At 37.8% G+C, this 26,626-nt stretch overlaps 2 protein-coding genes across 2 annotated transcripts; both read right to left on the minus strand.

Moving 5' to 3' along the window:
• Positions 1-11,430: 11,430 nt before the first annotated feature.
• Positions 11,431-13,748, minus strand: LOC130137445 (cytochrome P450 81E8-like). The gene is made up of 3 exons (XM_056308751.1): positions 13,422-13,748; positions 12,839-13,006; positions 11,431-11,886 (listed from the first exon to the last, which is right to left on the minus strand). The coding sequence occupies exons 1-3, from the start codon at positions 13,746-13,748 to the stop codon at positions 11,431-11,433; spliced, it is 951 nt and encodes a 316-aa protein (XP_056164726.1).
• A 2,389-nt stretch (positions 13,749-16,137) lies between these two features.
• LOC115667107 (cytochrome P450 81E8-like) lies at positions 16,138-18,630 on the minus strand. The gene is made up of 2 exons (XM_030588721.2): positions 17,709-18,630; positions 16,138-16,766 (listed from the first exon to the last, which is right to left on the minus strand). The coding sequence occupies exons 1-2, from the start codon at positions 18,618-18,620 to the stop codon at positions 16,179-16,181; spliced, it is 1,500 nt and encodes a 499-aa protein (XP_030444581.2). The 5' UTR covers positions 18,621-18,630; the 3' UTR covers positions 16,138-16,178.
• Between the last annotated feature and the right edge of the window lie 7,996 nt (positions 18,631-26,626).

Raw genomic sequence — 26,626 nt, forward strand, 5'->3', positions numbered from 1 at the left:
CACATATTCTGCGATTTGAAAAGAACCTTCATATGGACAGACCAATTGTTGAAATTCCTTCCGCTCAACTTGGAGTTGCAATTGATCGGAAATAGTGGATGCCATTGTTAGCTCTGATACCAAATGTTTGAACAAAAAAATAATATAGACGTTGAAAATATGGAGTGATGACACAAATATAGAAATGAAGGAAGAACTTCTTATTGAAATGCAAATGCTTTTCTGATTTCGCACTGCAACTCTCTATTCTGAAGCTCATCACTCTGCTTGTGTGTCTTACTCCTAAACTTCACATAAACCTCTCTAATTATAGAGCGGTCGGCAGGCATGGTGACAAAAACTTCTGCCCGAGGAAAATATTGCAACCGAATACATTGAAGTCAAGAACCATATGCTTCACGTGTGATTGAGATCTTTGAGAAAGAACGGTACTTCTTCAATTATAGGAGTAAGCCACAAAAGCAGGAGTGAGCTTCATAATAGAGAGTTGTCGTACGAAACCAGAAAAGCATTTGCAATTAAATTAGAACTTCTTCCTCCATTTCTATATTTGTGCTCTTACCCGAAATTTCCAAAGTCTATAATATTTTTTTGGTTCCAACAATTTCATCATACTCACCATCATTTCCGAAGAAGGTGGCCGAGTGGGCCCTGGTATCTCCCCCACAAGCTTATCCTTGTAACTCATGTCCTTTTTCTTCATCGAGAAACCATCAATTCCACTTTGCTTTCTCGTAGAAGAGTAGAAATTTCTATCTTTAACTTGTTTTCAGGTGAATAATACAATAACAAAATGCATGTGTATAATTTTTCTATGCACTTAACTAAAAGAAGGATGGCATTGAGCATTAAATAAAATTCATGGACCTTGTTACACCAATGACGAAAGTTAATGAGGGCGTAGCAATGTTAACAATTTTACTTTTATTTTTCTTGTCCCGAATGAGAGTCATCCTCCCTATTTATGGGGATTCAATCACATGTTATGTCATTAAATTTGTTGTGGTAATTGTATCATCATTCATACTATGATGTTATTGTTGTCTTACAACCCTTATATAATTTAACACTTGACATGGTCTTTTCATTGAATATTATTGTTCAACGAACAAGTTCAACTCCTTCTAGTGGTCGCTCTCTTTAAAGCGAGCACGAATCCAACAAGGTCGCCACGCCTAGACTAACATACCCTAATAAGCGAGCATGATATAGACGAAGTCACCATGCAGGAGACTAAGGGCGTGAATGATAACTATTCCGTTCCAGAAACAATTCTTGGAACACAAATAGATTTTTCTATTTATGTTCCCAAGACAAGTTTATGAGGAAAGAAACCCGTTTGATAACGACAAAAAATTTCTATTTCTGGAACAGAAACCTGTTTGATAACAGCATAAAATTTCTATTTTTCGGAACAGAAACCCGTTTGATAACAACACAAATTTCTATTTCCCAGAACAGACATCCATTTTTTTAGAACCCCTTTTAGGGTTTTTTAGGGGTTAAAACCCCTTTTAAATCCCTAAACTAAGGAGTCTTCAAAAATACCATTTGGGCACCTCAAAAAATTAAAATTTCACTCAAAGTGGGTGGCCACAGGTATTCTAAGCCATTCTGTAAAGTTTTGAATTTTTTGAATTTTTTTTGAAAAAATTCACCAAATTTCCTATTTTCTCGAAATCTGACTTTTATTTATTTTCTGGAAATTTTAATGAATTTTTCTGGAAATTTTCAATTTTATGGATTTTTTGAAAGTTTTTTTTAATTATTTTTAGGAATTTTTCGGATTATATATATTTATGAATTTTCTGAATTTTTTTATTTTTTTTCTGATTTTTCTAATTTTTTTAATGATTTTTCTGATTTTTTTGAATTTTTTTTATTTTCCCGCCGGGAATGAAACGGATCGAACCGGTTCGGACCGGTCTAACCTGGTCAGACCGGAGCTAAATTTAGGAAGAGATGTGTTTTGAAGAAAGAAGATAAGTTTTTTTAGAAATGATTTTCATTTCTCGTCCAGAAATAGAAACCTACTTTTTTTTGTTCGGATTTTTGATCCAGAACCAGTTCTGGAATAAAAAGTTGTTCCAGAAATAGAAAATTGAAATTGTATTACCAAACGGGTTTCTATTCCAAATCTATTTTCGGGAATAGAAAATTACTTCTGGACAAAAAGAGAACGATCATCATGCGCGCCCTAACATGCCCCGTGAAGCTATTGAACAAGACCAAGTCACCACGCTGGTGGCAGATATTATTGTTTCAATCGATCAGAACTAGTTACTAGAATCAAATCACTCAATGACTCGTGTTGATTAATATAGCCATCTGACATACTTTTCTTAGCAATTTAGCAGTTGATCGGAGAGGAGGATGTGAAATACGCACGCATTTCAGGCACATAAATAACTTTAGTCATCGATCAGTTATTAGCTAGCTGCCCCGATGAGAAGAATCAATTACTTTCATACCGTATAAATTATCCATTGAAACTATATTTTAACAAGACGCCTGCAATATATGCCACAACAAATGTACCTACTGAGCGTGAATTTTGCATGTTAGTTCAACTCTGCTTGATCAAAAGCTAGGTATCATACGTATCAACATATCATCATCTTAATTTTCACCTTGACTGTAGCCAAGCTCTTTGAAAGCACGAAACATTTGTCAACAGACTCTTGCTCAAAATCATCGACGGAAACACACCATTCAGTCTTGGCCGGTGGGCCAAGACTGAATGGTGACGTGGGCGGGTCTTGAGCCTCGCTATGTGGTAATAGGACTTCTTATCCCATTTTCAAGTTCAAACTCATCTTCCTGATTATCACAATTTATGTTGATTCCAAATTTACGTACTTCCATCTTTATCAAGTATGTGTTGGGTTCGACGTAGGGTTCCACAGTTGTTAAAACGCAGCGGAATATATTTGTAAACCGAAATTCTAGAACCCTAGACAGGATCCATGTGTATATTGAAATCGAGATAGAAGTTCGATACGTACATTTTGCAAATCGAACGTAAATTGACAATTGATTGTATCTGGATTAGCGCCCCAAGTGTTGCGCCTCTACCGGTATCCACACACGCGAACGGAATTCTCCAACGATCCACGTGCTAGCGAAAGATCTTGAAGTTCCTTTTTCTTGAACGCCGAATAGAGAACGATTCTCTATCTTAGAGTTTCTCCTGGAGGCACTCTCTCTAGGGTTTTCCCATTCCTTTGGAGGCATGGAGGCATGAGACTCTCTCACTATCTATATATATAGCCTCATAGGAAACCCTAATGGGTCAGGCTATTTGGGCCTCAAACTATCCACCTCCAATCGTACATGTAACGTTATCTCATAACGCGCACGACCCCGTAGATAATTTAAATAGGAGAATACAGTAAAATCTACTTCTTAAGTAGATAAAAGCGCACAGAAAATATTAAGTCCGTTCGCGATTATGTGCGACCCTGTAGGTTCACTAAACATTAGCAGTGTGCTCAAAACCCTTTTGGCCCACAAGTCATAAGCGGTCTCTAGCAAGACATTATGACTATCCAAGTATAGTGAAAATCGATTTTCCGACACAACCTAATCCACAACTAATATTAGAGTATCAACCTTGATTGATTCTTAGGGCTGACCACTAACAGTATGATGTAGTGTCACAAGTTTCCTCAGCATTTTCGATCGAAATCGCAATAACTTTGCAGGACAAAATGAAGAGTCGCAACCATGCTGTTGCCAAATTCACACTTTTGTGGCTATAAAAAGTCACATTCTAGACTAAACGAAAAAGGGTTTTATTTTATTTAGATCAACATAGAACGAAACTTGTCTTTAAGACTTGAACCATCATCATACATGTTGGAAAATTGACTTCGAAAATGGGTAGAACAATGAAGCGAGACTTTGAGGCGTGATATCACTTTCTTTAATGAATTATTTTTCCCCACGAAGTTGCTAATGGTCACCGGCAAATTTCCTCCAGGATACAACAAAGTCTCGATTGAGAATACCGAATAGCAATTTCGGTATATCTCCAGGGTCTCTCTAGGAAAACAATTAGAAAGAATGGCTGTAGTTTTTTCGAAATGAAAAAGTGTTTAAAAAATCCGAATAAAGAGACTTAATATCCAACCATGTAAAAAACTGATTCACTAATCGCAGCCTTTCGAATAAAGGCGTCCCTTTATCGAAAAGATGTATAGTGAATTGGTACGAAATCAAATGTGACATCCCGAATTTCGGCCCATTTTTGGGATTTATAAAACGCGTAATTCGTCAGTGCGCTTATAGTAAAAATCTCGCCCGGGAACTGATCACTCCCGGTTATTATTTTTAAATCTTGAGATTTCGTTAGAATCGCATTCGATCGAATTTGGCCGTTATTTAGACCTCGAACTTGGCAGTCGATTTTCGGGAGTTTCAGGACGAAATAAATTGGATGGTGTCAATGTTATCGTAGCCAGCGTTGAGATTGTCAGGAATAATGGAAAAATGGGAGTTTTTGACCGGGTGCGAATTTGGACTAGTAGACCTCCCTCGCTATAGTTTGATTTAATTAATTCGGCCTTTGTCCCTTTTTATATGCGAGGCTTATTTTGGACCGGTAGATCGCTTTCGGTTTTGAATTTGGGTCATCGGATCGCATTTAATATTTGAATCGTGACCGTTAAATCGATTTTTAGTTTAAACCGTGTCCGTTGGATCACGAAAAATTTAAATCAGTCCTTTTCTCTATTTTCTCTCTCTTTCTCTCTCCTCTCTCTCTGCCGACCCCATTCCCGCACGTGCCTCTAATGGGTATTATTAGACTTGTTTAGAGATTAATTAGAATTAATTCAATGACTAAGTTAGAAAATGAATTAGTTGGTTAGAATATGATTAGTACTTGAATTAGGTGATAAGTGGTGGATTAAATTGTGATGGTTGCGTGGTAAATTGTGATGTGCTAAATATCCGAATTGTCTTGGCGTGTGTCGGAAAGTTGACCATCGCGGGATGATCGCGCGCTCGTAGGGTGCGGGGCGTGACATCAAAAGTCACGTTGAAAAAGGATAAATTAAAATTCGGAATAAAATAATAATAAAATAAGAGAATAATATTTTTTAATCATTTTTATTAATCCGAATTTTATAAATTCTGAAAAATAATCTTTGAATAAACACAACCTTTCAACGTTGAAGGAGTTATGTCCGAAAAGACATAACCTTCCAAAGGTGAAGTAGTTATGTCCGAAGGGACACAATTTTTCCAAAGGTTGTAAGAACGCCTAATAACCGTTAGGCTAAATAATAAATTTCGAAATTAATTAATAAAAAAATAACCGCAACTCTATTGCGAACAGTCACACTGTTTCAATAGGATAAAATCGTTATTTTATAATAATAAATTCGAAATTTAATAAATAAAAATAATAAACGAGGATCAGTGCTAACTATCATCCGCGAGCGTGCCAAGTGCTAAGTGCGCCTAATAATCGCGCCAAAATCGCGCACCTGCACGTAGGTATTGAGAAGTCTAGTCCACACCCCATTGTCTTCATTTTAACATTGAAGAAAACACTTACGCATATAAAGTGGCCCACCTTCTCAAAACTTTCCTATGTGGGACAAAGAAAAATGCACTATTTTGTTTGTTTTACAAACAAACAACCAACAATCCCCCACTTTGTTTGTAAAACAAAATACCAACTAAGATTATAAAAAGAATACAACCATAATTTCCATGAGATTAATATATATACATAAAGGTCTCTTTCGAGTTAAACCTTTACTTAGTACAAGTACCTCAAGACTCTATCAAAGTGACAAGTAGCTTGGCTTTAAACTTGTACTTTTAAATAATTGAATCGGACATACCTCACATATACTAATATCTTATTTCAGCGAGAAGTTCTATATTACTCAGCACTATTATGGCCTTGTGCTTGATCCTATTTCATGAGCTCTCTAGAAAGCAACCCTAAAGAAGCGGCACCACTTCTAAGCTCATATAGGTAAAGTATCTACCATGTGTTTCTGTTACTATTAACACATTACATATTTGTACAATACTTCATTAAGAATTCAATTCACCCTTCAAACCGTAACAGACGATACCGACTTCTCATATCAGGGCTAGCGTCGATATCAAACAATCACTTTTCAGTAGCTTGTTTTTACCCATTAAACCTTATAACTAGTGATATTCTAGAAAAAGGTCGGATTACCATTACTGGTGATTTTAATTAAAGGGTTTCAGCCTCATTTCTTGTGAGGTCATTTTTACCATATCTCTTGGTAATGCCTTTGTCAAAGGATTAGCCAAATTATTACTTGACCTCACGTAGACAATTGTTATGGTACCATCTTTAATCAATTGTCTCACAAACTCATGCCTTAGGCTAATATGTCTAGACTTCTCATTATAGGTGCTACTATAAGCTCTTGCCAAAGTAGTCTGACTATCACAATGGATAGAAATAGGAGGCATAGGACTAGGCCATAATTTGACATCCAACAACAAATTCCTAATCTACTCAGCCTCTTTCCCAATTGCCGCTAAAGCAACAAATTCTGACTCTATAGTTGAGTGAGTTATACATGTCTGTTTCTTGCTCGCCCAAGAAACAGTATCTCCACCTAGAGTGAAAACCCATCCTAAAGTGGAATGTTTATCACCCACACTTGTAATCCAACTAGCATCGGTGTATCCTTCTAATACAGCTGGATAATTATTATAGAACAAGCCTAAATTTTTTGTTCTCTTAAGATAACCAAAAACTCTAGTAATAACTTTCCAATGTTCCATATTTCGATTACTAGTGTACCTACTCAACTTGCACACAGAATAAGCAACATCAGGTCTAGTACAATGCATCGCATACATTAAAGACCCTATAGCACTCGCATATTCAAGTTGTGCTACAGCCATACCAGTATTATAATTTAATTTAATACTGGAATCAAATGGAGTACTTATGTCCTTGAAACCAAGACGTTGAAATTTATTTAACATTTTTTCAATGTAATCGCATTGGCTCAAAGAATAACCCCTACTATATTTTTTAACTTTAATACCTAAGATGATATCTACTTCACCCAAGTCTTTCATTTTAAACATGGAAGTTAGATACTTCTTAGTCTCAATAATTCCAGTCATATTTGTTCCAAAGATAAGCATATCATCAACATATAAGCACACTAAAACACCATAGTCTTTAGTGAATTTAGAATATATACACTTATCAGCACTATTGTGTGAGAAACCATTAGACAATATGACTGAATCAAATTTCTCATGCCACTGCTTAGGAGCTTGCTTAAGTCCATAAAAAGACTTAATCAATTTACATACTTTCTTTTCATTTTCAGGAAGAACAAAGCCTTCCGTTTGTTCCATGTAAATTTCCTCATTTAAGTCTCCATTCAAGAAAGCAGTCTTGACGTCCATTTGATGAACACAAAGATCATGAATGGAAGCTAGAGAAAAAAAGGATTCGAATAGAAGTTATACGAGCTACAGGAGCATACGTATCAAAATAATCTGTTCCTTCCTTTTGTCTATACCCCTTGGCCACCAATCTAGCCTTAAAAGTTTGGATAGAACCATCATAATTGTATTTCCTCCTAAAGACCCATTTACATCCAATAGGCTTGGATCCTTTCGGTAAATCAACTAACACCCAAGTATTGTTGGACATAATTGAGTACATTTCATCATTTACAGCTTCTTTCCAAAAAGAAGCATCTCTAGAAGACATAGCATCACTAAAACATTTAGGATCGTCTTCTAAATTTAATACTATGGGGTATTTATTCACCACATTATTTTCTTGGTCTCCTTCAACAAGGAAAACATTAGTAATAAAGTCTGGACCTAAGTCCTTTGACTTCCTAGCTCTAGTGCTTCTTCTCAGTTCAGTCATGTCCTTAGAATCATTTGTCTCTTTCTCATGAGAATTTACTTGAGTCTCTACAGGTTTTGAATTATTTTCAATAATTAACCCGTTGAACATTTATTCTCAAAAAATTCAACATCTCTCGATTCTACAATGACATTGGACTCTAAGTCAAGAAGCCTATAAGCTTTACTGTTTTCAGCATATCCAATGAAAACACTTTTGATGGCTCTAGGACCAAGTTTGGTTCTCTTGGGGTCCGGTACTCGGTAGTATGCCAAACACCCCCACACTTTAAAGTATGACAAGTTTGGTTTTCTACCCTTCCATATTTCATAAGGACTTATGTCATTTCTCTTGGATGGTATTCTATTACGAATATGACATGCAGTAAGCAATGATTCTCCCCAAAGATTAATTGATAGCTTTGAATTCGAAAGTATACAATTAACCATTTTTCCGAGGGAACGATTTTTCCTTTCGGCCAAACCATTTTGTTGTGGAGTGTATGGTGCCGAAACTTGATGAATGATACCATGTTCTTCACAAAATGAAGAAAATTCATTCAAGAAATATTCTCCACCTCTATCTAAAAGTAGAACTTTGATTTTCCTTTCCAATTGATTTTCTACTTCAGCCTTATATTTCTTGAACATGGTAAAAGCTTCATCTTTCGTCCTCATGAGATAAACATATAAATATCTACTGCAGTCGTCCACAAAGGTAATAAAATACCTTTTACCACCTCGAGTTAACATGCCATTGAATTCACATATATCACTATGCACCAATTCCAATAAATTCGAATTTCTTTTGACACTAGGAAATGGTTTCTTAGTTAATTTAGACTTAGCACATATTTCGCATTTATCGATGTCACCGTTGAAATTTATCAAGTCTAACTTTTTCATATTCTTTAAATAGCGAATATTTATATGTGCCAACCTACTATGCCATAAAGATAAAGACTCAACAATGTAAACAGAAGTAGAAAATTTATTATTGATACTTAGTTGATACATGCCATCATTGGCATAGCCCTTTCCAACAAGCAGCCCATTCTTCGACAAGATAACCTTGTCGGATTCAAACAAAACCCGAAACCCCCTTTTACAAAGTAAATCAATAGAAACTAGGTTCTTCCTAATTTCGGGTATGAACAACACATTAAGAAGAGTAATCTTCTTTCCATAAGTGAAGTCTATTTCCACCGTGCCTTTGCCAGCAACCTTTGCAAGAGCATTATTCGCCATCGGGACCTCTTGAACATTTGTGTCAATAGTCTCTTCAAATTGCTTGAACAAGTATTTGTCCTTGCACACATGGACTATGGCACCAGAATCTAACCACCAACCGGACTGGACAGTAGTAGAGTTGACTTCAGAAATTATTGCCATCGAATTTTAAATTCGGAAATTTTCATGTTTGACAACATGGTTGAAATCATGGCCACATAGTTTTCTTCAACTAGATTCGCATCTGCCTTCACCAGTGGAATGTTCTTGTCCTTTGACATGCTCTTGCGATGAATGCATTCCTTAGCAAAGTGTCCCTGCTTGCCACAAACAAAACAACTATCCTTTTTCTTCTTTTGTGTCTTCTTAAATTTATGCTCATTCTTTACTTTGAAGTTCTGGCTGAATTTTCGCTTTCGGTCCACAACATTTACCTTGGAGTCATACAAAACAGAATTATCACGTAAACGTGGCTCTTCCTCAATTCGAAGGTGTTTTTGTATTTGCTCCAAGGAAATGTCCTCAGACTTGTGCATCAGCCTTTTTCCATATTCTTTCCAAGTTGGAGGCAATTTTGCAATAATTGCTCCGACTTGAAAGGCTTCTGGAATTTCAATTTTGAGGGCACGAATTTTGTTGACAAGCACTTGTAATTCGTGGACTTATTCCAACAAGGGCTTAGTATCAATGAACTTGAAATCAAAATACTTTGCGATTAAATACTTATTGGTACCTTGCTCCTCCGCTTTGTACTTGAATTCCAGTGCGTTCCAAATTTCTCTGGCCGACTTCATCTCAGTGAATAAGTCATATAATCTATCAGACAGTGTATTCAAAATGTGTCCACGACATAGCAATTCGTCCTCCTCACGTTTCCTCTTTTCCTTGTTAACCCTTTCAACGGCTTCCGCACTTGGCTGTCCTCCCTCAATAGTAGGCTTCGGATCTTCAATAGGCGCCAATTTTGGATCCATAATGTAGAATATCTTCAGGGCAGTAAGTAGGAACATCATCTTGTCCCTCCAGCGAGCATGGTTGTTCCCATCGAACCGGTCCAGTTTGACCATGTCTTGGTTCATGATTTTGATTGTCTCCGACTCCATTGTTGAACAAATAATTCCTTAAAATTGTTGGAAAATTGACTTCGAAAATGGGTAGAACAATGAAGTGAGACTTTGAGGCGTGATATCACTTTCTTTAAGGAATTATTTGCTCCACGAAGTTGCTAATGGTCACCGGCAAATTTCCTCCAGGATACAACAAAGTCTCGATTGAGAATACCGAATAGCAATTTCGGTATATCTCCAGAGTCTCTCTAGGAAAACAATTAGAAAGAATGACTGCAGTTTTTTCGGAATGAAAAAGTGTCTAAAAAATCCAAATAAAGAGACTTGATATCCAACCATGTAAAAAACTGATTCACTAATCGCAGCCTTTCGAATAAAGGCGTCCCTTTATCGAAAAGATGTATAGTGAATTGGTACGAAATCAAAAGTCACGTTGAAAAAGGATAAATTAAAATTCGGAATAAAATAATAATAAAATAAGAGAATAATATTTTTTTAATCATTTTTATTAATCCGAATTTTATAAATTCTGAAAAATAATCTTTGAACAAATACAACCTTTCAACGTTGAAGGAGTTATGTCCGAAAAGACATAACCTTCCAAAGGTGAAGTAGTTATGTCCGAAGGGACACAATTCTTCCAAAGGTTGTAAGAACGCCTAATAACCGTTAGGCTAAATAATAAATTTCGAAATTAATTAATAAAAAAATAATCGCAACTCTATTACGAACAGTCATACTGTTTCAATAGGATAAAATTTATTATTTTATAATAATAAATTCGAAATTTAATAAATAAAAATAATAAACGAGGATCAGTGCTAATTATCATCCACGAGTGTGTCAAGTGCTAAGTACACCTAATAATTGCATCAAAATTGCGCAGGTATTGAGAAGTCTAGTCCACACCCCATTGTCTTCATTTTAACATTGAAGAAGACACTTACACATATAAAGTGACCCACCTTCTCAAAACTTTCCTATGTGGGACAAAGGAAAATGCACTATTTTGTTTGTTTTACAAACAAACAACCAACAATACACGCCACAGTTCTTAACAACTGATTATTTATTTTTGCAAACACCATCCACGGACTAGTAGCAATATCTTCACTCCCACTCAATGCTCAGCAATCCTCGCCATGATTTTACGGGGTTTGCACATGGCTTCCAACTGCACCCCCTTAGGCATATTAATTCCTTCTTCACTTATGCTTTTCCATTCAAAGCACTAGATCAACGATCCCAAAGCTCAATTGATCACTCGTTGGGCCATGTCTTCTCCGAGACAGGCTCGCCTCCCACGCCCAAATGGCAAGAACTTGAATTGCCCATCATCTCCATTTTCAAATCTTTCGGGTTTAAAGCTTGTCGCATCGTCCCACAAGTTCGGGTCCCTATGAATGCTCCACGCATTGATGAATACTGTGTTCTGACGAGGTACATTATAACCGCCTATGGTGCAATCCTCTGATGACATGTGTGGAACAAGAAATGGCGCTGGTGGTTTCAAACGTAGAGTTTCCGATACAATGTTTTGGAGATAAGGAAGTTTTGCAATGTCTGTTTCATCTATCAAGCATTCTTGGCCAATCACACTATCCAACTCCTCAGCAGCTCTTTTTAAAGAATTCGGATTACTCAGTAAAAACGACATTGCCCATTCCATTGTCGTAGTAGAAGTGTCGGTGCCTCCTACAACCATGACCTATAGAAGAATATATAACAAAAAGACATTATCATCAAATTGTCATACTATTATGTTGCACAATCAAATACTTGAATATGACGGTATCATCCATGTATCCCACCATGCTATCTTCTCCAAATATTAAAATTTTATAAAGTAACTGAGAAATGATAATAAAGAAAAGTATAGCTTTCCTATCATAAAATGGTAGAGTAAATGTGGACACATTAACAAAAATAATAAGATTTATTTATTATTTGTATTGACATTATATCTCGAGTTTGATCTCGCAAAGGAAACCCGATCCAAGTAGGTTTCCTAGTTTATGTGATTTCCTAATTTGAGTAAATTTCATAAAAGGCATAACTATTTCGTATCCAAATATTATACAAGAGGGGAGTTTTGGTTTTACCCCAAGGAGGGCAAGTAAGGTTTTTGCCACAACAATCAATTGTAGGCTGTGCTCGTAAATTACATCATTAAGAAATTGTGAGTGTTTCAGAGCCAATAGATCTTGTGATAAAATTCTTAAGTTCATTTGTGAGGTTGAGATATGGTTTCGCGAGTCATTGTGAGGTCTAAATACTGCGAGTTATTGAGTATAATTGAGGGTTAGGAAACTCTGAAAATAGTTGAGTGATTTGAGTATGGTTCACATCTTCATATTTATCTTGATCTATACAAGAATCTTGTGCTGCTCTCCCCATGGACCAGGTCCCACTAACCGAATCACGTAAATCCAATGTCCCATTTGTTTCCTTGTGGAAGAAAATATTTTGATTGCGGAAATATGTTATCCTTTTTCAAATGGAAACTCGTATATATGGCACCAACTTCAGTTGCAAGATTTATCACAAGATTGAAACAATCAATTATGTATTTTAAAAGACACGATGGATGATACGCCTTATGTGTACGCACTATTCCAGGATGAGGATAAGATGCAAAGATTTGTCGAAATTCTACGTACCATTGTTAGCCCTTTAATGATCTCATCAGTGTAATACTCGGGCTGCGTCTCTTGCAACGAAAGCAAATGATCCACCATAGTGTCCATACTCCTACCACCACCCTTTTTGCTACTAGCTCTGTGTTCTTCAATCAAATTTGTAAGAACTCGTTCAGCCTCTTGCTCAACCTAGACACGTTCTTCTCATAATCCCTGAAAACCAACCTCAAAATACTCAAGAAATCCCCTGGATACACACCACCGAAAGTATACTGCAAAATTTCAGATATCATCTCACGAAACGACCTAGCCTCCTCGACATTGGTCACATCTTCCCCATAATACCTCTTCCCAGTCATCATCCTTACAAACGATGTTGACTATCATCTCCAAGAACATCGATCTTAGCTCCACCTTAGTGAAGTCATCGGGAGATGATGAGGATCTTTTGTTTAGAGTAAGCAGGAGTCGCTTGATTTCATCCCGTCGAATGGGCAAAAAGGAGTTGAGATGAGTGGAGGAGAAGATTTCTAGGGTGCAGATGGGGCGGAGGTTGCGCCAGTGGTCGCCATACGAGGCCAGGGTAAGAACTGTGCTGTCGTACCCAAGGTGCTTGGTGGCGAAGCTGGTGGGGCGGTTGCAAGCACGAGATCGTTTTCAGTACAGCATTCTTTGGCGGTTTCTGCTGACGAGATGACGACGACCCGGTGGTAGCCGAAGCGGAGAGAGATGACGGGGCGTAGGATTGGCAGAGGGAGTGGAGTGTTCGGTGGAGGGGGAGTTTTATGAGGCGGAGGTGACCAAGGATAGGGATGGAAGGTGGGCTCGGCGAGAGGTTCTTGGGTTGCTTCAACCACGAAGAGAAGAGCTTGAGAGTGAGGAGGAGGAAGAAAATTAGAGAAAGGAAAGTGTAAGGTGATGAAGCCTCCATGGTTGGGGCGAACTTGATATTGGCGAAGGCTGTGGAATCCAATGATCATTGCAATTCTAGCGGAAAGCCTTAAAAAGCATGTTTCGCTCGCGGCCAAAATGACCAAGTTGAGCCCGTGGCCGAATAAAATAATCATGTTCCGCCCTGCGGGGAAAAAAGTTGATGCAATTATTGAGAGGAAATATGTAACTCATGAAGAGGACTTGCGGCTGAGATTTGAACACGTTCGCCATCAATAAAGATTCGTTCTAACCACTCTCGGGACTTGAACATTTCTCAATAATTAAAGGGTTGGTAAAAAGGGCCATTTATAGAATCGATGAAGATGTGCAGCTGGAAGAAAACATGCAGATCGAGTCGTTTTAGCTATATGTGGAACTCAGCAGCCTAGGTCTTCAGAGAAAGAGACCCAATCTTCTTTCCTCTTTGAGAATATGTAAAATATAGTACCCTTATCGTCTCTTTCCCTCTCTATTGTTGCTTTCTTTCTTTTCTGATGCATATTGACACGTGAAGGTCCCTATTATGGTGCTCTCTAACTGTAAGAAATGATTATTCCCTCTTTCTTTCCTGTTTAGTTGTCGTACGCAATAAAAGTGGGCTCCCAAATATCAAAGAGAAATCATAAAATAATCTTGACTTCCTTTGTATATATTGCAGATTCAGTGAAGGACGTGCCCCCTTTATTGTTTTGAAAAAGATACATTGCTCAAATAATAAAGATTACATATATGTCCTCGCGTGCAATATTTCTTTCTCATTTATGAATAGTGCTAAGATCTTTTATTATTCCCCTTTTATTTCCTTTGTATATATTCCTTTGACCATGCATGTGCCCAATCTTTCTTGCCTCATTTATCCGATTATACCATGGAGAAAAAATCTCCAGGTCCACCAAACTTTCACGGGCTTAGTTCAAGTAAGCTCAGAACTTTAAACCACCGCCAGTCCAATTTCTATGCTCCTAATAACTATATGCTATGTTCGACCAAAAAAAAATTATATGCTATGCAATGTAATTTTAATATTTTTGTTAGGGGCTAAAGTTTAGTCCCTAATTTTTCTAAGCAATTATTCCTAAATGGGACGCCAAAATTTAGGTGTCAACATCAACCTCATCTCCTTTTAAATTGGTGAGTTTCAAGAATGGACATTATTCACATTTGATTTTAGTTAAGTTTGCAATTAAACTCCCTTTGAAATTTCCTTTTGTAGCGCGATTTTTGTATTGCATTCATTCCATTTTATAAACTAAAGCAATCAATATCTCATTGTCACTAGTAGTTACTATGGTAATTCAATCACTAAGTTTGCTCAAATGTCAATGGATTTGACAAGCGGACGTCCAAAGGTGTTGGACAATGTATTCTGGATCGTACCATTGGAGTTGTGTCAGTCACATCTCTAAATTAAGATGCACCTTTATTCGTTAAGGCTCATCTTTTTGGACTCTTCCTCGATTTAGTGTTAAAACAAATTTGTTCTCCTACCACCTTGAGTTTGAGTTTGAGTTTGAGTTTTAGAGAAGATGTTCGAATATCAGTGTTGACTTTTCTTTGTAATCTATTAAGTGATGTTATGAGATTTGTTTTCCGAAATGATTGTTACTATGTAGAGATAGCAAGCAAAGTTCAGGTTTATTATTGGTTTGTTATTTGTATAATATCAAGCAAACCACTTCCAATTATTTTTCTTGAGGAGGCGCCAAAGGAAGACTTGGCTTTCATAAATTTAAGGGCTCGCATATGATTTTTGAGCATTTAGTCTTTATTAATTCAATTTAAAGAAGATCAACGGACTATAATACGGATCATTCACACTACCCATAAACTTTGTCCATGTGAGCCTAGAAGGTAGCACTTTTGGGCACGTCTCGTCATTGAAAGCACGAAACATTTGTCAACAGACTCTTGCTCAAAATCATAGACGGAAACACACATTACCACTGTGATGTTTGCATATCTCATGTTCATTAGGTATGGGGTATGGCCGGTGGTGGGCCACTGAATGGTGACGTGGGCGGGTCTTGAGCCTTGCTCTGTGGTAATGGGACTTCTTATCCCATTTTCAAGTTCAAACTCATCTTCATGATTATCACAATTTATGTTGATTCCAAATTTACGTACTTCCATCTTTATCAAGTATGACGTAGAGTCACAAGTTTCTTCAGCATTTTCGATGGACATCGCACTAACTTTGCAGGACAAAATTTAGAGTCGCAACCATGCTGTTGCCAAATTCACACTTTTGTGGCTATAAAAAGTCACATTCTAGACGAAACGAAAAAGGTTTTATTTTATTTAGATCAACATAGAACGAAACTTGTCTTTAAGACTTGAACCATCATCATACACGCCACAGTTCTTAACAACTGATTATTTAATTTTGCAAACACCATCCACGGACTAGTAGCAATATCTTCACTCCCACTCAATGCTCAGCAATCCTCGCCATGATTTTACGGGGTTTGCACATGGCTTCCAACTGCACCCCCTTAGGCATATTAATTCCTTCTTCACTTATGCTTTTCCATTCAAAGCACTGGATCAACGATCCCAAAGCTAAATTGATCACTCGTTGGGCCATGTCTTCTCCGAGACAGGCTCGCCTCCCACGCCCAAATGGCAAGAACTTGAATTGCCCATCATCTCCATTTTCAAATCTTTCGGGTTTAAAGCTTGTCGCATCGTCCCACAAGTTCGGGTCCCTATGAATGCTCCACGCATTGATGAATACTGTGGTCTGACGAGGTACATTATAACCGCCTATGGTGCAATCCTCTGATGACATGTGTGGAACAAGAAATGGCGCTGGTGGTTTCAAACGTAGAGTTTCCGATACAATGTTTTGGAGATAAGGAAGTTTTGCAATGTCTATTTCATCTATCAAGCATTCTTGGCCAATCACACTATCCAACTCCTCAGCAGCTCTTTTTAAAGAATTCGGATTACACAGTAAAAACGACATTGCCCATTCCATTGTCGTAGTAGAAGTGTCGGTGCCTCCTACAACCATGACCTATAGAAGAATATATAACAAAAATACATTATCATCAAATTGTCATACTACTATGTTGCACAATCAAATACTTGAATATGACGGTATCATCCATGTATCCCACCATACTATCTTCTCCAAATATTAAAATTCTATAAAGTAACTGAGAAATGATAATAAAGAAAAGTTTAGCTTTCCTATCATCAAATGGTCGAGTAAATGTGGACACATTAACAAACATAATAAGATTTGTATTAGCACTGTATCTCGAGTTTGATCTCGCAAAGAAAACCCGATCCAAGTATGTTTCCTAGTTTATGTGATTTCCTAATTTGAGTAAATTTCATAAAAGGGATAACTATTTCGGATCCAAATATTATATAAGAGAGGAGTTTTGGTTTCTACCCCAAGGAGGGCAAGTGAAGTTTTCGCCATAACAATCAATTGTAGGCCGTGCTCGTAAATTACATCATTAAGAAATTGTGAGTGTTTCAAAACCAATAGATCTTGTGATAAAATTCTTAAGTTCATTTGTGAGGTTGAGATATGGTTTCGCGAGTCATTGTGAGGTCTAAATACTGTGAGTTATTGAGTATAATTGAGGGTTAGGAAACTCTGAAAATATTTGAGTGATTTGAGTATGGTTCAAATCTTCATATTTATCTTGATCTATACAAGAATCTTGTGTTGCTCTCCCCATGGACCAGGTCCCACTAACCGAATCACGTAAATCCAATGTCCCATTTGTTTCCTTGTGGAAGAAAATATTTTGATTGCGGAAATATGTTATCCTTTTTCAAATGGAAACTCGTATATATGGCACCAACTTCAGTTGCAAGATTTATCACAAGATTGAAACAATCAATTATGTATTTTAAAAGACACGATGGATGATACGCCTTATGTGTACGCACTATTCCATGATGAGGATGAGATGCAAAGATTTGTCGAAATTCTAAGTACCATTGTTAGCCCTTTAATGATCTCATCAGTGTAATACTCGGGCTGCGTCTCTTGCAACGAAAGCAAATGATCCACCATAGTGTCCATACTCCTACCACCACCCTTTTTGCTACTAGCTCTGTGTTCTTCAATCAAATTTTGTAAGAACTCGTTCAACCTCTTGCTCAACCTAGACACGTTCTTCTCATAATCCCTGAAAACCAACCTCAAAATACTCAAGAAATCCCCTGGATACACACCACCGAAAGTATACTGCAGAATTTCAGATATCATCTCACGAAACGACCTAGCCTCCTCGACATTGGTCACATCTTCCCCATAATACCTCTTCCCAGTCATCATCCTTACAACGATGTTGACTATCATCTCCAAGAACATCGATCTTAGCTCCACCTTAGTGAAGTCACCGGGAGATGATGAGGTTCTTTTGTTTAGAGTAAGCAGTAGTCGCTTGATTTCATCCCTTCGAATGGGCAAAAAGGAGTTGAGACGGGTGGAGGAGAAGATCTCTAGGGTGCAAATGCGGCGGAGGTTGCGCCAGTGGTCGCCATACGAGGCCAGGGTAAGAACTGTGCTGTCGTACCCAAGGTGCTTGGTGGCGAAGCTGGTGGGGCGGTTGGCAAGCACGAGATCGTTTTCAGTACAGCATTCTTTGGCGGCTTCTGCTGACGAGATGACGACGACCCAGCGGGAGCCGAAGCGGAGAGAGATGACGGGGCCGTAGGATTGGGAGAGGGAGTGGAGTGTTCGGTGGAGGGGGAGTTTTATGAGGTGGAGGTGGCCAAGGATAGGGATGGAAGGCGGGCTCGGCGGGAGGTTCTTGGGTTGCTTCAACCACGAAGAGAAGAGCTTGAGAGTGAGGAGGAGGAAGAAAATTAGAGAAAGGAAAGTGTAAGGTGATGAAGCCTCCATGGTTGGGACGAACTTGATGTTGTAAAATTTGAATGGCTTCGAATCAAAGAGCAATCAAGTCGGACTTTGAGGCGTGATATCACTTTCCTTAAGGATTTATTTGCCCCACAATGTTGCTAATGGTCACCGGCAAAAATCCTCCAGGATACAACAAAGTCTCAAAATGAGAATGCTAGATAGCAATTTTAGTATTTCTCCAGGGTCTCTCTAGGAAACAATTGAAAATGATGGCTGTAGTTTTTCGAAAGAAGACTTGAAAAAAAAAATTGATTGATTGTTTCCTTCTTGCGAAAAACTGACATATATAGAAATCGGTCTTCATAGGCAACTCTTCACGAAAGGTTGCAAAGCTAACAAAGATATTCCTTCGGAAGAAGTTGCAAACTGAACAAATGCAATCCTTCGGAAAAGGTTGAAAACTGAACAAGTATAATCTCCAAAAGTTGTCTTGAAAAGACACATGTAAAATTCGGAATAAAATAAAATGAAAAATATATATAAATAAAATTCCGAATTTTCATAATTTCAAAAATTATTTAATAAACAAAAAACAACCTTTCAACTAATAAAGATTAAGGAGATAACCTTACGAAATAAAAAAAAAAAGGGATTAGAGTTAATTAAACCGCCAGCGTGCAAAGTGCTAAGTGCGCCAAAATCGCGCAATTATTCGCGCACCCGCACGCGGGTATTGTGTGGACTAGCACACATCCCATTGTCTTCACTCTAAGGAGTAAGAAGACACTCACAGTTATAAAATGGCCCACTTATCCAAAACTTTTTTATGTGGGACAAAGGAAAAAGCATTGTTTTGTTTGTTTTACAAACAAACATCCAACACTTGATATTGGCGAGGGCTGTGGAATCCAATGATCATTGCAACTCTAGCGGAAAGCCTTTAAAAGCATGTTTCGCTCGCGGCCAAAATGACCACATTGAGCCCGTGGAATAAAATAATCATGTTCCGCCCAGCGAGGAAAACGTTGATGCAATTATTGAGAGGAAATATGTAACTCATGAAGAGGACTTGCGGCTGAGATTTGAACACGTTCCCCATCAATAAAGATTCGTGCTAACCACTCTCGGGACTTGAACATTTCTCAATAATTAAAGGGTTGGTAAAGAGGGCCATTTATAGAATCGATGAAGATATCGGTTGGAAGAAAACATGCAGATCGAGTCGTTTTAGCTATATATGGAACTCAGCAGCCTAGGTCTTCAGAGAAAGAGACCCAATCTTCTTTCCTCTTTGAGAATATTTAAAATATAGTACCCTTATTGTCTCTTTCCCTCTCTATTGTTGCTTTCTTTCTTTTCTGATGCATATTGACACGTGAAGGTCCCTATTACGGTGCTCTCTAACTGTAAGAAATGATTATTCCCTCTTTCTTTCCTGTTTAGTTCCTGTACGCAATAAAAGTGGGCTCCCAAATATCAAAGAGAAATCATAAAATAATCTTGACTTCCTTTGTATATATTGCAAATTCAGTGAAGGACGTGCCCCCTTTCTTGTTTTGAGAAAGATACATTGCTCAAATAATAAAGATTACATATACATCCTCGCGTGCAATATTTCTTTCTCATTTATGAATAGTGCTAAGATCTTTTATTATTCCCCTTTTATTTCCTTTGTATATATTCCTTTGACCATGCATGTGCCCAATCTTTCTTCCCTCATTGATCCGATTATACCGTGGAGAAAAAATCTCCAGGTCCACCAAACTTTCACGGGCTTAGATCAAGTAAGCTCAGAACTTTAAACCACCGCCAGTCCTATTTCTATGCGCCTAATAACTATATGCTATGTTCGACCAAAACAAAAAACTATATTTCTATGCAATGTAATTTTAATATTTTTGTTAGGGGCTAAAGTTTAGTCCTTAATTTTCTATGCAATTATTCTCAATGGGACACCAAAATTTAGGTGTCAACATCAACCTCATCTCTTTTTAAATTGGTAAGTTTCAAGAACGGACATTATTCACTTTTGATTTTAGTTAAGTTTGCAATTAAACTCCCCTTGAAATTTCCTTTTGTAGTGCAATTTTTGTATTGCATTCATTCCATTTTATAAACTCAAGCAATCAATATCTCATTGTCACTAGTATTTACTATGGTCATTCAATCACTAATTTTGCTCAAATGTCAATGGATTTGACAAGCGGACGTCCAAAGGTGTTGGACCATGTATTCTGGATCGTACCATTGGAGTTGTGTCAGTCACATCTCTAAATTAAGACGCACCTTCATTCGTTAATGCTCATCTTTTTGGGCTCTTCCTCGATTTAGTGTTAAAACAAATTTGTTCTCCTACCACCTTGAGTTTGAGTTTGAGTTTGAGTTTGAGTTTGAGAGAAGATGTTCGAATATCAGTGTTGACTTTTCTTTGTAATCGATGAAGTGATGTTAAATGATTGTTACTATGTATAGATAGCAAGCAAAGTTCTGGTTTATTATTGGTTTGTTATTTGTATAATATCAAGCGAACCTCTTCGAATTATTTTTCTTGAGGAGGAGCCAAAGGAAGACTTGGCTTTCATAAATTTAAGGGCTCGCATATGATTCTTGAGCATTTAGTCTTTCTTAATTCAATTTGAAGAAGATCAACGGACTATAATACGGATCATTCACACTACCCACAAACTTTCACTACAAAAAAACAATGATTTAGCCACGAAAAATTAGCGATGAAAAATTATTCGTCGCTAATTTACGACGCAATTTGCGACGAAAATTAAATTTGTCGCTAATTTGCGATGGAATTTGCGATGAAAATTAAATTAGTTGCTAATTTTTGACGAAAAAAAAATTCGTCACAAATTAGCAACGGAATTTGCGACAAAAAACTAAATTCATTGCTAATTTGCGACGAACTATATTCGTGGCAAAATTCGTCGCCAATTTTTTAATATATTTTATTTATTTTATTTTTTTATTATTATTTTTTTTCCCTATATTCTTCGCCGGTCGCCGGCTAAGACTAGTGAGTTCGACCTCACCGGCCATGGGCGAGGCTAGCCCTCGCCGGCATTAGCAAGGCCGTTCAACCTCGCCGTCGCCCAAATTTGTGGCGACGGCGAGGTCGAGCGGCGGCCATGGCGAGGCTACTCGGCCTCCCCTAGATCTAGGGGCCGCTGCTCGACCTCGCTGTCGCCCAAATCTGTGGCGAAGAGCAGAGGCGCACAAAATGACCACGTTGTGCTCGTGGCCGAATAAAATAACCATGTTCCACCTAGTGTGCATGATGGCTAGCGACAGTATCTGTCTATGATTTTTTATTTTACTAATTAATAAATCCGAAAACGCATCATGAAAATGAAAAGGATTCGCTTGTTAGCTGATGCATTACTTTTTAGGAAAAAACCAATGGAATATATTAATTAGTCGCGCCATCCATCTTTGAAAGCATCTAATATGAACATGGAAATCGAGAATATATGCACACGACTTTTGTCAGCTAATCATTATTTTATCCGGTAAAGATAAAAAAAGGACCTCCGTTATTTTAATTGGACTTGCTTTTATTAAACCGAGATGTCTTCAAAGCAAATTAGCATAGATACGGCCACATTTTTTTAGCTGAATCCAAAACCTAGCAAAAGCCAAAGGAAAACGTTATGCATGCCACATATTCCAAATTCAGAGAGATGGGCAACCGAATGGTCAAGTTTGGTCCTCTTTGTATTATTTTAACCCTTTTTTTTTGGCTTGAAGTTTTAGTTTAGGTTATGTGCAAATAATTTTGCAACAGTCATCGGAATATTGCTTCTATAAAAGTACACCCCCGCCCAAAAAATGAAAATTTCACAATAAAATAGGCCCTTTAAAGCATGCCTATTATAATCAATTACATTAGAATGATCAATTGGAGCATAACACATTGATTATTTAGCAAATAATGCATCACAAGACAGGAAATTGATTAAATGGACCTAAGCAAGCAACTTCTAAATGACATGCATGGAATGACATGGCATGACTGATGACGTGGAATATGACACGGCATTGATGTACCAAATTCTATATGACATGCGCAGACATTTTTTGTATTTTTCATTAAATTCGAAATTAAGTAAATACCCTAATTTAAACATGTAATCTATCCTAGAAAAGAATCCAATTTATTCTAAGATGATGTTTTTTGGTATTTTCAAAACAGGGCAATTGTCCGAATAGAATCTCATGTAATCCACACGCGCAATCCATGGAAATTTCAAATTAAAAGATTGCAATTGTCTAAAAAATAACTCATTGTCTCACGGGTTAAATAAAAGATCATCACAATCTTTAGGCACAACAATTGTCCAATATTAAATTGACATAATTAGAAAAATGATTCGATATCTTTACGGATCAAATTAGCAGTTAAATCAACTTTTTCAATAAGCCCTAATTGGATATGCCTAAGATCTCAAATAAATCAATTAGATAATAAAATGTTGAGAAAAATCCCTAATGAGTTTTGAGGAATCACAAAACTATCTGTTACTGACCAGAATTACACTTAAGTTATTTGATGTAGGTAAATGCTGAGTCATCAGACTTAGTCGATGAAAGGACTTTGTCATCAGACTCAAAATTACTCGTCAGATTAAATGAGTGTTATTTTTGGCAAGTTTATGCAGGATAATCAAATTGATATTTCAATAATTGGCAATCACAAGATCATCCCTTAAACACCAAGAACTACACTTATGGAAACCTTGATTTGATTGTATGGGCGATCAAATCACTCGGAGATAATGATTCTTCTTCTAACGGCTATGCATCTTCTTTTGGGAAGTTTCTCCAACGGTTTAATTTGAAGATCAGTCCTCTGAAAATTTTCCAACGGATAGATTGGAAGTAGAGGAGTATAAAAGGAGTGCAAACGTCATACAAGAAATAAAAACCAGAATCGAGAATTCCAAAGTCTGAATAGAGCTTCGATCTTATACACTTGTGATTGCTGTTTTTCACGTTGTGACTTTACAAAGAAAATTACTTGAGCGAGAAATGTACATGATAGTAGGAGTGTCAGAACCGAACCGAGATACGAACCAAACCGAACCGAACCGAAAATTCATGCATTTTCGGTTCAGTTCGGTTTGGGTTCGGATAATAAGTAAATGAATTTGGTTAGCATAACGGTTCGGTTCGGCTCGGTTCAAATTGGTTCGGATTTCGGTTTTTTAATGTGTTTTTCTTCCCTTTGCGCGCTCTCTCTCCTCAATCTCACTGTTCACTACTGCTCACCTCTCACTCACTTTTCTCTCTCTCTCTCTCTCTTTCACTTTTTTACTTTATTCTCTCTCTTCCTCTGTCTTTGCACTCTTACTGCTGTCCTCTTTCTCTCTCTTTCCTACTTTATTCTCTCTCTTCCTCTTCCCTCACAGCATTATCATCTCCGAAAAAGTGATGAAACACATTTTTCTCTCTAGCTTCTTGAAGTTGGGCCAGGTGCCGCGCTTGAGGTGCTCGGAGGCGGTCCGTGACGGGTTGGAGGCGGAGAAGACGGCCTCATAGAGGGAGTGCCGGAGCTTCACGGCCTTGGCGAGGCCGGTGTCGGCGTTGTGGACGAGCATGGGCTCGAGGTGCGCTCAGTATCACGCGCCCTTCCCCTTGACGGCCTTTGGCCGTCGCATGTCGAGCCCCTCGTAGCGCTTGTTCACGGCCTCGGCCGTCAGCTCGTCGGCCGATGCTGACATCGAGACCGAGTCCACCTGGGCCGGCGACGGCGGCTCCAAGGTGTTTGTGATGGCCGCCATTAACCAAACGGGTCGTCCGAGTCCCAGTCCTCGCTTTTTTGTTGTTAGAGCAGGTTCAGTCGCTGGAAGTTTGGTCTCTGGGGAGTGTCCATGGCCGACTCCGGTGATCTGGTGGGGCCTTTCGGTGGTGGGTCATCAATTGACCTGCTTCTTGACGGGAAGAAGAAAGAAGAAGCAGTCTCATAGAGAAGGGTAGAGAAAGCGGAAGAAGAAGACGAGGAGGAGGAAGGGAAGAAGTGCCAAAAAAGATAAAAAAGAAAACCGAACCGAACTGATCTGAACTGAACCGCGTTTTTGGTTTCGATCATATTCGGTTCGTGTGGTGTTTCGGTTCGGATCAAGCACACGTCTAAACGGTTCGGTTCGGTTTTCCTAGACACCCAAACCGAACTGAACCATTGACACCCTTACATGATAGTGTAGTCTATCATCTGAGAAGCACTGCTCTTGTAATCTTCTGGTGATTCAATAGTGAAACACAGCCAACAGGCTGCCAGTGTGAAGAGTGGACGTAGGCCCGACAAAGTCGAACCACTATGAAGATCTGTATGCAGTATTCTCTCTCCCTAAACTTTTATTTATTATTGTTGACATTATATTGCATACATATCTGTCAAACAAGTTCATCAGAACATCATCTTAGTCATCAGACGCAATCATCTGACAATAACTTATATACAAGTTTGCCATACACATTCATCTGAAATTAATCATACGAGTTGTTGACCTCGACTATATTCATTCCGCACGTTTAAATAATTCAATTTGGTAAAATCACTTATTCACCCCCATTTAGGTGATAGCACTAGTCGTAACATAAAATATATCCAGAATTAGCAATTAAGCAATTCAAATCAAATCGGATAAAATTATTACCTAATTTGAAATGCACGAAATCTTATCGGAATAGGGCAACGGATCATGGATGAGGCTCGGCCGACGGTCGTATCACAACGGTGTGGCCGGTGGCTCTAGATGGACTCTCAGCTCTTAGCTTGCGCATGTCGTGGTGTGGTCTAAGGAAATACCACGTAAGTTCATTCAAGTCAGTTCCATTCATAACGTTCACCAAAACCAACTTTCATTGGTCTAAGGAAGGCATATGCACTTATATATTGTAGGGTCACTAGGGTGGTCTTTGGCACATTGGCATCCCACCCCACTGCTTATAGCCTATTATGCTGCTTTCGAGGTTATATAAAATCTGATCCACATCCAAAGATTAGGCAAGAAACATTTGAAGAGAAGAAACAAAGGATCAATGCAAGAGTGATTGAGAAAATATGTGGCGATTAACTCATGAATTACGTAAAGTCATGAGTACCTAGGTTGTGATTTTTTCACCAAAAATTGCCGGAGTTCATATAGCATCTCTTGGTTGAAAATAGGCAATGAACTTTAATTTCGTGACGTGCATGATGGCGTTGGGACATGACAATCGTCACTGTCACTAGTATATAGAAAAATGATACAAATAGTTCCTGAATTTTGACCAAATGTGCAATTTGATCCCAGAACTTTTAATTTGTTCAATGTAATCCTTGAACTTTAGCATAATATTCAATTTGGTCCCTGAACTTTTAATTTGTTCAATATAGTCCATGAACTTTAGTATAATATTCAATTTGGTCCCTGAAATTTTAATTTGTTCAATATGATCCCTGAACTTTTAGTATATGTTCAATTTAGTCCTGAACTATTTGAAAATGTTCAATGTAATCCTTTCATCAATTCAAGTTCAGGGACTATATTGAACATTTTCATATAGTTTAGGGACTAATTGAACATGTATTAAAAGTCCAGGGACCGCATTGATCAGATTAAAAGTTAAGGGACCAAATTGAATATTAAGCTAAAATTCAGGGACTATATTGAACAAATTAAAAGTTCATGGATCAAATTGCATATTAGACTAAAGTTCAGAAACTGTTTGTGTCATTATCCCTAATATATACTATGGTAACTCAATCACTAAGTTTTCTCAAATGTCAATGGATTTTACAAGCGAACGTCCAAAGATGTTGGACAATGTATTGTGGATCGTACCATTGGAGTTTGTCAGTCACATCTCTAAATTGAGATGCACATTTATCCGTTAAGGCTCATCTTTTTGGACGCTTCCTCAATCTAGTGTTAAAACAAATTTGTTCCCCTGCGACCTTGAGTTTTAGTTTCATAGAAGATGTTCGGATATGACCGTTGACTTTTCTCTGTAATCTTTTGTTTTTTGTCTATCCCAGTGATGTTATGAGATTTGTT

Source organism: Syzygium oleosum, unplaced genomic scaffold (genome assembly GCF_021117445.2).
Source record: "Syzygium oleosum isolate NSW1041296 unplaced genomic scaffold, Sole_v2.1 Sole_v2.01, whole genome shotgun sequence".
NCBI classification, from domain to species: Eukaryota; Viridiplantae; Streptophyta; class Magnoliopsida; order Myrtales; family Myrtaceae; genus Syzygium; species Syzygium oleosum.

Excerpts from the sequence above, each read along its gene's own strand:
- LOC115667107 (XM_030588721.2), bottom strand. The coding sequence starts at position 18,620 with ATGGAGGCTTCATCACCTTACACTTTCCTTTCTCTAATTTTCTTCCTC. Across the intron at positions 16,767-17,708 it reads TCATTAAAGGGCTAACAATG|GTCATGGTTGTAGGAGGCAC; the intron begins GTACTTAGAATT and ends ATTCTTCTATAG.
- LOC130137445 (XM_056308751.1), bottom strand. The coding sequence starts at position 13,748 with ATGGAGGCTTCATCACCTTACACTTTCCTTTCTCTAATTTTCTTCCTC. Across the intron at positions 13,007-13,421 it reads TTCGCCACCAAGCACCTTGG|GTTGAGCAAGAGGCTGAACG; the intron begins GTACGACAGCAC and ends GAACGTGTCTAG. Across the intron at positions 11,887-12,838 it reads TCATTAAAGGGCTAACAATG|GTCATGGTTGTAGGAGGCAC; the intron begins GTACGTAGAATT and ends ATTCTTCTATAG.